Source organism: Dendropsophus ebraccatus, chromosome 2, assembly GCF_027789765.1.
Source record: "Dendropsophus ebraccatus isolate aDenEbr1 chromosome 2, aDenEbr1.pat, whole genome shotgun sequence".
In the NCBI taxonomy this organism is placed as follows: domain Eukaryota; kingdom Metazoa; phylum Chordata; class Amphibia; order Anura; family Hylidae; genus Dendropsophus; species Dendropsophus ebraccatus.
The window spans coordinates 72,643,383-72,658,723 of NC_091455.1; the positions used below are offsets into that span (position 1 = coordinate 72,643,383).

At 37.6% G+C, this 15,341-nt stretch overlaps 1 protein-coding gene across 4 annotated transcripts in view; it reads left to right on the forward strand.

Moving 5' to 3' along the window:
- The window catches only part of PTPRM (protein tyrosine phosphatase receptor type M), a 597,029-nt gene that overhangs the window by 579,365 nt on the left and 2,323 nt on the right, over positions 1–15,341 (forward strand). For all 4 annotated transcript variants that reach the window (XM_069957755.1, XM_069957756.1, XM_069957757.1 and 1 more), the window contains 7 exons: positions 306–441; positions 809–958; positions 1,804–1,977; positions 3,232–3,363; positions 7,598–7,723; positions 8,931–9,094; positions 12,625–12,760. In XM_069957755.1, the coding sequence (XP_069813856.1) occupies positions 306–441; positions 809–958; positions 1,804–1,977; positions 3,232–3,363; positions 7,598–7,723; positions 8,931–9,094; positions 12,625–12,760 (1,018 nt within the window). The remainder of the gene's footprint in view (positions 1–305; positions 442–808; positions 959–1,803; positions 1,978–3,231; positions 3,364–7,597; positions 7,724–8,930; positions 9,095–12,624; positions 12,761–15,341) is intronic.

A 15,341-nucleotide genomic window follows, 5' to 3' on the forward strand; every position in this document is an offset into this window, starting at 1 on the left:
AGTAGCAGGCAAGCATTACCAAAATGTAGTGAGCTGTATAGTTTGTAAGCACACATCTGCACTTCTGCTGTAAATATGAAATAGAATAAAAAAAATAAATGGAATAAAAGAAAAGTAAATCTGAACATTTTCACACACACACATATATATATATATATATATATATATATGTGTGTATATATATATATATATATATATATATATATATATATATATATTTACAGATATTGGGTTACTCCGCACCGAAAAGTTTCGAAAAGTTTTATGGATTTTTCATGGTCCTGTTTTTTTCATTTTTATTTCAGTGCTGGAGCTGGCAGAACAGGTTGTTTTATTGTCATAGACATCATGCTGGACATGGCTGAAAGAGAAGGAGTTGTAGATATTTACAACTGTGTGAGGGAACTTCGCTCTCGTAGAGTGAACATGGTACAGACAGAGGTACATTAACTATATATATATATATGTATAAAACTGAAAGAATATATTGTAAGACAGAAACCAAAAAGTATTATACTCACTACTATACTACTAACCTAAAAACAACACAGAGCAGTGGCATAATGACACAATTATTTGTTCTATATTCAGATTTAAGTAATATTGTATGATAGCAAATGTGAGAAAAAGTAAACCTTTATTTTTACGAAAGTGAGCAATGTCAGAAAACTTGATTATGATGGTTGGTGAATGGGATGAAGGTATTTCTCTTCCCACTTAACCACATTTATATAGAAAATGCACCTATTCTAATAGTGTTATACTTTTAATTCACTACTTGTGAATATTTTTTTTCTTTTTCCTTCAGGAACAGTATGTGTTTATTCACGATGCCATATTAGAAGCCTGTTTATGTGGGGACACATCAATCTCTGCATCTCAGGTCCGATCAGTATACTATGAAATGAATAAAGTCGACCCTCAGACAAACTCCAGCCAAATTAAAGAAGAATTTAGAGTAAGTGTATATTGACATGGCCGTATTCTATAGGATTCGTCCCATAGTGGCAATCCACCTTCCTGTGTAGCAGAATCTTTATTAAAGGAATTTTCCGAGCACTTAACTTTCATGGCCTGCCCACTTGATAGGTCATCACTTTCTGATCAGCAGGGTATCAGCAATACCTGTCATCCCTGCTGATCAGTTGTTTGGCAGAGCTTTGGTTCCAGCACATGCACAATAAACAGACCTTGACTCCCTCCAAGAGTGTTGATGGCACCAAATTACTGGACTGCAGCACTCACTGAAGTAAATGATATACCCAACACCTCGACTACACAAAGAACTGAGCCCTGTGTTTCTGGACATTCATTATTTATGTACCAAAACCACAGGTCTGCTAAACAGCTAACTGGCCACAGGTCAGAAAGACATTGGTGGTCTATACTGTGGATAAGCCATCAATGTGAAGTGACCAGAAAATCCCCTTAATGTAATGTTGGTCAGTCTTAAAGTAAATGTACCACTTTACATAATAAAACATTTTTTTTTATATAACCTGGTTGGCTGGTCTAATACCAGGCACTAAACATTAACATGCAGTGCTCTCCTAGGCTCCGAACAGATGACCAGTTCCCAGGCTGAGAGCAAAGTTGTGCCTACAAGCCCAAAACCCGGACTATCCAGATGTAGTGGGACCCACCCTTCTCTCCCCACTCTACCAACAAAGACCTTGACAATGGGTTTTAGCCAAACCCTAATTGCCAGAGAATTTTGTCTTACTCAATATGCTTTAAAGCCATATCATAGCTTATGTTATAAAAACGTTGTGATCTTTAAATTTTATGTTATTGTGTTTGCAGACATTGAACATGGTTACTCCAACCCTACGGGTAGAAGACTGCAGTATAGCACTTTTACCTAGGAACCATGAAAAGAACCGTTGCATGGACGTCTTACCTCCAGATCGCTGCCTCCCATTTCTCATAACAATAGACGGAGAAAGCAGTAACTACATCAATGCAGCCTTGATGGATGTAAGACCATTTTTATAGTTCATACTAATAAGAATATAATCTATAATCTCACAAAATGAGTGCTCCCAAATAACAGAAAACAGCCTCAAGCATGACAAAGCACCCATCTGGGTACACTTAAACAATAGTAAGTGACAGGAATTGCAGAGGAAAGTAATGTCATCTAAAGTTCTACAATGCCAGTAGAACATAAGGACATTGATGAAGTGCAGGACAGAACACCATCTCTGCATTATTTCCCTTGATATTACGTTGTATTCGCTCTAATGGACTCTATAGACCTTTTTGTTTTGGAGTTTTGCGGCACATCATGCTTACCTTCTTTCTTTGTTCTTTCTGCTATAAATATTAATATTATAAATTCCAAGTAAAACAGCCCTTCCGTGAAAAGACATTAAATCTACATCATCTATACAGCCCCATACATATTAATCTACAAGATATGAACTCATGAAGTTCTATGGATGTAAATGTCCTGGCGGCCCAATTGGCTGCTGTCCACACAATCCACTGCTGTACATACAAATAACCTATTAATAAAATTTAATTATTATTATTATTATACTTGAGGATCTGAAAGAGCACATAGAACTCCTGTCATGTTACTCCCTTACACAGACATATCCATCACCTTACATTAAATGCATACTCATATGTATTTTAAATTCTAAATGTTTCATACCTAGTGGGGGACTGGTGGGCCATGACTCCCGATGCCAACAAGGCACTCTGCTTTGCCCTAGGTAAAGGAAAGCTTAGCCACTGCCATGGTCCTGGGGATCTAATCGTCTTTGTTATGGACTTAGAGTAAATTATAATATCTTTTCTTAAGCTTAGGCAGAAAGCTTTCTGCTGTGTCAACCATTTAATAAGTACAAATGTTAAAAGTTAACCTTCACCTTCCTTTTATTATGTGAATATTTCCACCAAAAATAAATCTCTAAGAGATACCACAATGACCTCACAAATCAATTTCTTGTCCAATCTTTTGTTAAAAAAAAGAAAGTAAGTCTATATTGTTACCACTTGAAGATGAAAATGTTATAAAGTGAGAATTTCAAGGGATTGCAAAGGTTGTTACTACAGACGGGCAGACAGGTGGCATTTCTTACAGGAAAAAAAGGAGAAAACCTCCAAAGGGGCCTTGGGCGTTTTGTTAATCTTAACAATGTCTTGGTTTGTGACATTCTACCTTTGAACATACTTGATTTCCTGATTCTTTGCTATCATTATAATTTGTTCTCCTTTCTTTAGAGCTATGTGCAGCCTTCTGCTTTCATCGTTACACAACATCCCTTACCGAACACAGTAAAAGACTTCTGGAGGCTGGTCCTTGACTATCACTGTACATCAATAGTAATGCTAAATGATGTAGACCCTGCACAGGTATGTCGGCTGAAATCATGCATGCACTGGCAGAATTAATTCAGAACATTTCACTTTTCAGCAAAGCTATCCATAGGCCAAGAGAAAGGTCAGGCAATTTTCTGATTATGCACATGATAAGCCTTTTTGTGTCTTCTGAATGAAAGTTATTTGGTCAATGCAAAAAAAAAGTGCTTTGTGCAAGAAAAATATATTTTTTGACTATGGAACGTAATAGATTTTTATTACTTCAAGCCTGCTTGTCACATGTGCATTTCTGGTGACAGCCAGTAATTTGCTACCACTACCAATGTTTTTGAGAAGCTGTTGGTATTATTTGGTAGTCATTGTAATAGCCAGTTATGTGTTAGCAGATCAAAGTGACAGAGATTTGCAAGTTCACGTAATATCTAAGTAAAGTTACGGAATGAAGATATTCTTGCAGCGTTTCCATGCTTTCTGCTGAAATCACATTATATAGAGTTTATTATATTTACTTAAAACTAAATAGATTACAATGAAAAATTGAAGGTGTTGTCCAATTTAGATAACCTATATACTACTCTAGTATATAGCATTTTGATATATGTGAGAAATACTGGGGATTTTCAGAGTATTATGGAAAATCTGCACCGAAATCCATATGAGTTTGTTGAAAAATTGCCACCTACCATCTTTTTCTTAAAACTTTTCTGTTTAAAAAGTTTTGTAAAGAGCTGCAGTTTTGTTATTTCAGAGGGCAGGACCAGAGCTAGACTGTTTGCCAGTAGTGCATCCAGTGTTATATCCTCTTAGTTTACTGATTCTCACAAGACAGCAATGGACTGAACAGGCTTTTACTGTGCTGGGGGATGAATAAGATTTAAAGTATACTACAATAGATGACATGTGGAAGAGAAGGGGTTACTGATGCATTGACCTTGCAAGGTGCTATGTAACCAGAAAGAAAAGAAACAGCAGCAGCACAGCAAGAAAGGAGTTACACTAAGCACTGCTGCTGAGGACAAGCCTTCTGACTAAAGGGGACAGGATACAGGAGGCAGCACATGTACATACAGGAGCAGCATGGCCAGAAAGGGGTTACACTAAGCACTGCCACTGCTACTACTGACGTCCCTGAGTAATCCTGTACCATAGTCATAAAGTTGCATATGAATGCAACTGGGCAGTGTTGAAAGCAATATATACTGCACATTTTTTGCTGGTGGCCTATTATATTGGGAAAAAACATATGAAACAGTGGACCAACAATGTAGACTCTGTAGACTTTCACTATTACTTCATTATGCTTGGACATTTTTTCCAATACATTTTAAGGCCCTGTTCACATAATATATTTTTCAATAAATAACTGCTGTTGTTGCAGATTGCAAGTCTGAAATATCATTATTTCCTATGGAACACAGAAAACTGACATGTTAATTTTGTGGTAAATTGCATTGCATTGCATTGTACTTTGCATTGTTTGCTATGGTAAATTGCATTGCATTGCATTGTACTTTGCATTGTTTGCTATGGTAAATTGCATTGCATTGCATTGTACTTTGCATTGTTTGCTATGGTAAATTGGAGCGTTCCAATTAACATAAAGTGATGTTCATCCGGCCGGTGCTGGGTGAACATCACAGAAAGCAGACACTCTGTGACAAGGCCATGTCACAGAACGGCCAATGTCTTACAGCCTCAAAATGAATTATTACCTCTGAACCATTTACAAGCTAGGTAAATGTTGAGTTATAAATGTTCCCATCCTGACCACTGTTTCAAATATTTATTTTTACTTCTACGTTGCTTCGTGTATTAATGCCTGAAATATAATAATTAAAGAGAATCCCCTGACCACACCAAGGGAAAGGTTTCCATGAAATCATTTAGGACACGCCTTAGTTGTCTGGACCTACTGTTTTTTGGGCCCTGGCACAGCCAAGCCTCACTGTACTGTATACCAGATTGACACTATTTACAGCCTTAATAAAGGATTTATTTTTTATGAAAATTAAAACGCACACACAGAAGTATGTTCTGAAAGCTTTTATTGATATCTATCTAGGGATGCTGCCAGCTTGGTATGCGTTTAGAGGACAGATTCTCTTTAAAGCGTAACTGTCATGGTTTTTTATTGCAGAAATCAGTAGTATAAGCGATTTTAAGAAACTCTGTAATAGGTTTTATCAGCCAAAAAAGCCTCTTTCTGTACTCAAGAAGCAATCTCCCAGCCTCCCCCCCCCCTAACTTCTTATCTGTGCATTATCAGGCAAACACGTTTTCATTACAGAGAAGCCAGTGAAGACGGGCTCTGCTCTCTCCATTGTAAGCCTATGAAGGGGGGAGGGGCTGAGGGAGATGAGGGAGCAGGAAGAGGTGACATGAAGATCAGCTGTTTGTAGACTGTCTGGGCACCTAAACCGCAGGATTCTGGGGTCAGAAAGGTCAGTGCTTATCTATGAACTTACTGAGAGAAGATTGCAGGGTGTTGTGCTTTGAAGAAATCCTCGGTGCTCAGTCACTCCTAACAGCCCCTCCCCTCTCCATAGCCACATAATGGAGACAGAAATCCTGCTTCATCTGATGTGAGGGGGGGAGGCTGGGAGATTGCTCTTTCAGTACAGAAGGAAACTCTTTTAGTACATAAAACCTATTACAGAGTTTCTTAAAATCGCTTGTACTGATAATATTTAATGTTTTCAGAAAAATGGCCCTGAAATGACAGTTACGTTTTAAGTACATACAAGCTCTTAAAAAAGTGTGGACCATCTTCCGGTTGTGTTCCTTCTTCTGTTTAATCGATCATATGTGCTAAGTGGTGAACTCTGTAAAATAAAGTGATCTCTGTCTGTATATGGCAGGGTTAGCTGTACCTGCACATTCTTCTAAACATTTTATCATGGCTGGTAAAAGATCTTACAGATGATCTAAGCAAGTCATTTTCTTTTCCGCTCTAAAACGATGAACATAGAGAGAGAGACAAACAAGTTAAGAGTCAGAGTTGTTTACTCTGTGTTATGTGCGGGCCCTGGAGACATCAATGTGCTGGAGCAAGCATTTAACATGCTGCCATTTTATAGATTGGATCAAACTTACATATAAATGCATGGCTGAACAAACACAGATCTCAGTAATCTGCAGCTTTTCCAAAGTATTTTTTCTAACGTTAAGAAGTTGACCTTTGTGGTGTGCATTAAATGAGTACATAGGAGCATGTGTAACTTCCAGTACAATGATTGTATCCATGTAAAGGGGTTATTTGTTCTGCACAATTTAACCTCAGTACAAGAGGAAAACTATTTTGTTTCTGTGATCTCCTCATGCATGAATTTGTATGTAACAAATGGCCTTATAATCACAGTCCAAGGCAGATGCTACATAATATATCTTATTAGGATTACATATGAGGGAACCAAATTGTTTAAAATAGTAATTAAATGGCATTTTTTAGATGTTTAGCCTGAGGCTATGTTCACACACAGCAAAATAAAAGCAGAATGCAACAGTAAAATAGGCATAAAACACAACTGTATTTTAAACCTAATAATGTGTTACATAATGTTTACAATGTTTGCAAAGTTTGACATTTTTCCATAGACTTTAATGTAGCACATTATTTGGTTTATAACTTTGTTTTAAATGAAGCTGGATGCAACCCTAGGGAGTCATGGGAAACATTGGATGCAGCCCTAGGGAGCCCTGGAAAACATGGATAAAGCCATAGGCTGTATCCATGTTTTCCAGGACTCCCTAGTGCTGACTTTCACAAGCACTATGTCATGATATAGCAGAGAAGATCAGGCAGCTATGGAAAAGGAAACGCCTGTGTTTCTGCTACTGGCAAACAGCACATCCTTAGTTCTGCCCCCTAAAATGTAGTGTATGAGAAATAGATGTACACCTTGGAGGGGGATCTGAGGGCCTTCATCTTCATGTCTGGACACTCTATGGACAGAACAATTTATTCTGGTCTTCATTACCTACTATTTTACTCCTCACAAATGGAGTAATTGCTATGAAATTACAAGAACAATACTTCAGGTATACTAAGAAATATGGAAAGCAAATGATCCGGAGCCTTGTCCAGGTCATAATTATACTTAATAGTTTCTATATGGCAGAACTGGGCTAAAAGCTACCCATTATAATCTTGTTGAAGTCCAGGTATAATGTGATTTTTCTGGAAAATATATAAAATAAGAAAAAAAAAAGAAATGTTTTTGTTGTACCGTTATAGAAGTATTTCTAAAGTTCCTCTCTTTGTATTCAGCTTTGTCCGCAGTACTGGCCAGAAAATGGAGTACATCGGCATGGGCCCATTCAAGTGGAGTTTGTATCTGCAGACTTAGAAGAAGACATCATAAGCCGAATATTTAGGATTTATAATGCTGCACGGGTAAAAACTGCCAAAAGTTTTTTTTTAAATTATATATATATATATATATATATATAATTTGTATTAATAATTCTTAATATCACTATATTGCATACATATCTTTAGTATTTGTAGACAGAATAGTAACACAGAAGAGACAGTTTTGACCCAGGATTATATAACAGCTCTGTGGGACCATGAAACCAGTTCTCGACTCCTCAATTGGTTGTTCAGGGATTCCTTTTTAGGCTATGTTAACGTAAATTTTCTATTAATCACAGGCGTTGCTGATTTGCAACAACGGCTGTGATTAATAGAAAATTTATGCTACACTGTAATCAATGGATATCCCGGCTGGGATTCCTAGCAGCCGCACCAAAAACTTACATGTCAGTTTTTTGTGGCCACTATTCATTGAACAGCAGCCGCACAACTCTGACAGCGCACACAATGGAAAGTGCGGCGCCCATATCCCAATTCAGCACAAATGAAGTTCACGTACACGGCCGGGTCACAGAATGGACGGTGTCTTACAGCGTATGAACCTGGCCTTATATGTAAATGTGGCCAGGCTGCATTGAAAAAAACAAACAAACAGACACGTTAACTCACCTGCCCTGATGCCCTGCTGCCTTTCCAATGGTACCTGGTCCTGCTGCACTGCACTGGTCTTGGTATTCAAACAAGAAAGTGGCTTCTCAGCAGACTGATGGCTGAGGTGCGTCAATGCTGCAACCAGTGATTGGTTGAGCAATCACTTCCTTGAGTAAAGACTGAGACCAGGAAGGACATGGCACCATTGTAACTGAGGCATCAGGTCGTCAAAGCAGGTGAGTACACTCTTTACTTTTTTAACCATGCTTGGCCAGGTTTACATGTAAAGAATGGTCCCTCGGTCCCCATTAATCCTTAACAGCTACTATTAGGAAAAACAAAACACTCACCACTAGCTTTTCTTTGGGGGCTACCCTGTCAAGTATAGAAGGAAAAACAGCAATATTATTTTGTATCAAGTACTTCAGCTGTCATACTGGCTGTTACTAGCAAGACATATAGTTTGGGAGGAAGATCTGGGAATGCTGAACTTTTGTTGTTTTATGAAATGTGACAAATTGTCTGAATTGATGAATGTGTACACTTTCATTCACTTTTCACACGTGACCCCTATGTTCCTTTGACCCTAAGCTATCTATTATGATATCTAATTGTCTTTCTCATGTGATTTCAGCCTCAGGATGGATACAGAATGGTTCAGCAGTTCCAATTTCTGGGCTGGCCAATGTATAGAGATACTCCAGTATCAAAAAGGTCTTTTCTAAAGCTCATTCGCCAAGTAGATAAGTGGCAAGAAGAGTACAATGGAGGAGAAGGTCGAACAGTTGTACACTGCTTGTAAGTGGTGCAAAATCTAAATTATTTATTGAAATGTTTGAAATTTGTAAGCACTGTGCACAATGTTGTGACTGTGTTTCAGGTGTATTTAAATAGGAATTCAATAATTAGTATTGAAATTACAATTATATGGTGTACCCATCACTACTAAAAATGATGGTATCAATAACACAGAATGGTGGGATAAGGAAAGATGTATTCTCAAAAATCCTTAGGGCTAATATTAACCCCTTCTTTACCAATGCATAACCAAGACAGTTCAAAACTAAGTGCAAATACCTGTCCTCCAGCTGGGGATCCAAGTCCTCTCACTGTTTAGATCTGCCTCTTGTTCAGCATTGTCATCTGGTTTGTTGACTAAAATCCTAGTCAGTTGTACAGCTAGGAGCATGCTCTTTGCCGCCTGCAACACTCAACTACTCTAGGCATTACGTACACGTTTCTGAAAGTCCGAGTGACGTCACGGTTGGGAAACTACGGGTGCTCATTTGGGTCAGAAAGATCCAATGTGTTTCAGTGGGACTGTCCTTCATCAGGGATGTACATGGCCTATTGAGTTCAATGTGCCTTATTTGCTAAACAAAATTGTTTATAGGGATATAAGTATAGTAAAAGACTGAATATATCCATGAGCACATATGGAAATATTGCATATGATGTAAATGGGCGCCATAAACTCTTTCATAGTTTTGATGGACAATTTGCAATAGATTATCACTGCACAGGATTTAGTTAAAATACGTTTTTTAGTTCAGTATACTTAGTAACTTAGTAAACATAGAAAAAGTACTGAAAAATACATAAGAGAAGGTCCAGCTATACATCGAAGTACATTGTACAAAAAAGAGACATCTACAATGATGTATGTTATCATCGTGCAAGATTACATGGTAGTAGGATGAATGACAGAATATTTAGAAGTAAAACTGAATGGAATCTGTGACATAATACAGATAATAAAGGCTCGGTTGATATGAATATTTGTGTTATCATACTGAGTAACCAGCAGTTTTCTGCTGATATCTTTAGCCATTAAGATGTTCCGGTTACACAAGTAAAATGCACAAGAGACCGTGCCTCCAGACTATTTTCTTCCACTCTGTTTGACTACCAGCAGGAAGCCCCTTCAGCATCTCCTATTGTTCCATGTAAATCTCATGGATTATAAAAGTGATTTTACATTTGAGAAGGCTCCATCAAGTTTGTATCCCTTAAGGTCAGACGTGACCTTTTAGTTGCATTGAAAGCTTTGAAACAAGCAGTGAATATGCTTGAAATCCCTTTCATGTAAGTGACTAACCTTCTAGTAAGATTGAAGTATGTTCTGGTTTGTTGAGGATGACTGAAGTAACCTTTAAAAAGAGAGTTTTTAAAGGAGAAGGAAATAGAGGTCTGACTGCAGAGACAGGGCCTGGTATTTCACTATATGTCCTAGCATTTAGAGTTAAATATCTGTGACTGAGGTCAGAGGTGAACTTTTACATCACTTGCTGCAATATCCATAAGGTACTAAACACTAGATTAGATATCAAACACATTTGCATGCAAGATTGTTGTTTGATGACACAATGAGTGCTCTATGGAACAAATTTCTTATTTGCTCTTAACCCTTTACTATGGCTGCACATCCTTGGTAAATGGAGTTATAATGCTGCTCTTTACACACAGACGGCTGCTTGTAACCACTGACATTCTGCTAAATCCAAAGGTCATTATTAACTTTATAAGCGTATAGTTTCTCTTGATGCTTTGAACACCACTGAGCATGCTAATCCATGTCACATTATTCATCTAAAGCAAAGTTCAGCCTCATGAGGCACTTTCACTAATATGTTGTAAATTAAATTATCAACAATTTCTCAAAGGAGTTTTCCAAGACTTAACATTGATAGCCTATCATTATGGCCATCAGCACATGGTGCTCTCCAATGTAGTTATACTCCTACTTATCATCGCTGCCCTGCCTTTGCAATAATACACCTTGTAGCTGTCAGAGATCACTCTTTTACAACCATGATCTTTAGAGGATAGACCAACCTAGCTGTGACTCATCTCCTAAATAATGGCAGCAATTATTTGTTTTCTCTCTACAAGTATAGAAAATGTTACAGAATGTGGCTGTGTGGTTACATTGTTCTAGGGTTGTGCTGGATTATTAGAGCTATCTATTAAATACTATTAAATGGAACAGTACAGATTTCCTTCAATGCACACGTAGGAACTTGCACATATGATGAAATTATTAGATCCAGTAGGACACATTCCATTAAAAACTGTGATATTAAAGGGGTATTTGACACTTTGCATTGTCAGTGGGGGTATGGACTCTGGGATCTCCACTGATTGCGATAATGACAGAGAATGCACTGTTGTAGTTCCGCCTCAGCTTTCCTGTTTATCTCTTTAGGGTTGTGACCCAAGCCACCTCATCCAAGTTAGTTGGGCCAGTAGAACTTCCCAGCACATCCAGGTGGCCAGGAGCGCTACTCTCTGGGGAGTTCTATGTCCCTTTTATTCTAAGGGTCCTATTAGACTAAGCAATTTTTCGGTTTTGCCGATTAATGGTAAACAATTGCTAATTAGAGCTTTTGGGAATGATTTGAAACCGTTCATCATAACACAGAACGATAAGCGTTAGTTACCATCGCAATTGTGGTCGTAATTACGATCATTTGTATACTCTAGTATATAAATGATTGTAATAACGAACTAGCAATGTGTACATACACCGAAAGATTAGTGAGTTTATGATTAGTTTAAAAGATGCGATCAACGACACGCTTTTTCAATCACTGCCTGCATACACACGGAAAGATTATCAACAGTTGGGGTCTCAGTGGTTGAAGTCATAAAGTAATTTTAGAGGTTATATTGTAGTAATATGCCATCACTTTATAAGGTGGGGATACTACATTACATTTATGTAAAATAGCCAGAAAATGTTCCTCCGGACCTTACAGCAGATTGGGTTTCTGGGTGGTAGTTATAGAAAACCCTGAGGCCACACATCATTGATGAGTTACATACATTTGCTCCTAACACACAACAGAAAATGTAAGAAATCCCTGTGCCCTGGCAATAATAGTAACAGTTAGTCTTGCAGATTATAAAATATGAAGCCCCATTTGTTTTTATTGTCACCAATTATCTAAACTGCAGTGATAAACATTACAAGCATATGACAATTACATTTTACTGACAGTTTCCCTTGGAAGCCATTATACACAATTCCTAATCCAAAGAGATGACTGGCAAGTTATTGTCCACAAATGACATGTTACTTAGAGCAGAGATTTCTGTATAAACATATTCCTATAAACCCACCAACGCAGCAGTGTTCTGGACTCTGTCCCGATATTAGTGTCGCTGACCTCACTTATGTTACATTTATAGGGACACATATAAAGTCGGATGGACAGAACTCAAGAGCTGATGTGGATTTTAAGTGAAACTCATCTGGCAGTGAAATCAGTATTACATAAGCAAACTGGGTATACAGACTGATTCACCTTTAACTCTTCTTTTCACAGGAATGGAGGAGGTCGCAGTGGTACATTTTGTGCAATTAGCATAGTTTGTGAAATGCTTCAGCACCAGAGGGCAGTCGATGTTTTCCATGCTGTGAAGACACTTAGAAACAATAAGCCTAACATGGTGGACCTTTTGGTAAGCCTTTCTAATTATGTCTCTGCATACAAATGTTTCATTATCTCAGTTGCAGCAGACATTCTTGTAGGTAGCAGAAATGCCCACAACACGATGAGCACTTCCTCACCACAGGGATGGTGTATCCAAATCTATAGACAGATCCGAAGGCGTTGTAGAATTAACTTCAAGGTATTGGATAAAAATGCACTAAAACAGAATTCTAGCTGAGTGGAAACTTCAAAGAGTATGATTTTATTAATGCCCGACTGGCCCTCAACATGGAAAAGGTTCCCCACCCCTGATTTAGGGCATAAATAAATATTTTTTTTGTAGTGTATTACAAATATGATTATTTTCAGCTCTACTATTGGAATTATAAAATGTAGTTCCAAATGACAGTAACCATTTTTTAATAAAAAAAAAAAAAATCTAAATTAGTGTACCAATAAGAGAATTACTGCAGTTAAATCTAATCATTTTGATCTATATTCAAACGAAAGTCTATTAGTCAGACTACTGTACATGATGCATTGAGATAATTTATTTATTTATATAATTACAGAATTATGAGTTCTCATAGAAAACTGAAAACACTATGTCTCACTTTCAGCTTTTCTTATTCCACACAAGCACTTTGAGCCCATTTAGCTGAACATTAGGTTTTAAGCCTTTTGTCCAACCAGTCCATGTCCACACATTGCCACATCCATACAAATCATACATTGCGATAAGCATTACTGTTATCAATAGTTCAGCTACCTTTAGTTATGTCTGTTTCTCAAGTGTTAAAATGACCTTCTGAGTCAAAAGCGAATGCTGCTCTTAGGCATGGGTTATTTCTAAAGTCTTATTTTTAATCAGATTCAACAGAGCATTGATTTCTCAATCCAGTAGTGCAGCCTTTGTCTACAAAATACATATTTGTAGAAGGTGCACAGAGCTGGATGGAGCTGAAAAGAAAAATGCTTGCAATGTAAATGCTGTCTCCTTTGTTATCTCTGACTATGGAGCACATCACTTTTGCCTGAATCAGAACGCGCTGTATTCTTGTTCATAATATAAGCCAGCTATTTAATTAATAAGTGATAACAAGAACACAGTCATAGTATAATGTTACTATGTATAATACCAGTGTAAATTGCTGGCAGTGTGCCAGGGGAGGGGGGGGCTAATTCTATTTCCATGACGTGAGAGGCTGCTTGTAGGAGCCTACAAAAGAGTATGTTCTGATTCTGAACCATGAACCTGGCATCTGTTTATCTCAGCACACGAACACTTCACATTCCCAGACATTGAAAAGCCTTTTATTCAAAAAGTTCCAGTTCAGATTTCCCCCAGTAATTTATACATTATAGTTATTATATTATAGTTATTATAACAATGCTAGTTGTTAGCATTCTTTGTACAGAATACTAAAAAGAAGACTGGGAAATTAAATGCTGGATATTTGGATGACACGTTTAGTATTTGTTCCGAGACATTTTTAAAGTACAATTTTACAATTTAGTATTTTTACCTACTGGTTGTCAAGACTTCTGCTCCCAGTCATCCCAGAGTTTTATTGCTTCTAGGGGACGGCCCTTTCTTGAAGCATGATGTAACTGTACATTGTGCTTTGGACACTGCATACAGTTATGTCACAATGATGGTGAGAGCACAGAAGCTGCGCTCATGCTATTAACAGTGGGTGCCAACTGTAATATACCAGGCCAACATCTTACTGTAAAGGCTGGGGTCTACTAACATCTTTGCCAATGCAGTGAGACTCTGTGTTGGGTATCATGTCAACTGGGGGCATTAATTCTAAAATACTGCTAAAAATACTTGAGAGGCAAGATGAACTATCTGCTTAATGATTGATCAACTTACATGATGCCCTTACAAGTCTATAGAGGAGGAAGTGTGTAGAAGGAGTGAACTGCAGAGTGAGAGAGGCAGAGAGGTACACATAGAGAAGCTGCCGAAAGTTCTAGTAAGGCTTATATATCACCCCAGTGCAGGATGCACAGTTTACACTGAGTATTGCTCTATAATTTCCTCCATGCTGCTGCTGCTGCTTTGGTCTGAGGGTTTGCTGTAATATAAATAGGAGCAGGATCTTCTATTATGCGTGTGCAGTCTCTGCCTACTAGCTTAGGGACAACTGAAAATTGGATATGGCAAACTGATGAAAATTTAACATGTCATATGTAATGGCCAGAAGTGCTTCTCCTCACTTACATACATGCAGCTCTGCCTGAGATGTGTATTGCTAATTTAATGCATTTTAATAAAGCTTATTAAAAAATGTTCATAGGGATATAAAATGGTTTTATTTTGCAAAAATACACTTATTGCCACAATCACAACAAACTATTACTTAAACCACATGGTAAATACCATAATAAATAAGCCAAGCTAAGTATGATTCATGCCACAAAAACAAGGCCTTGTATGGCTACATTAAAGGAGTAGTGACCCAATCCAGATACAGCTGGCTGTCCGTGCACTTTTAAATTTTCTAGATACAGTTCATTGCAAATAAAAAAAACCTGTATTAATAGTCTGATTTTGATTTCTGAGTTTTTAAAGCAATAAAAGCTTCAGCTAAAGTAAGCTT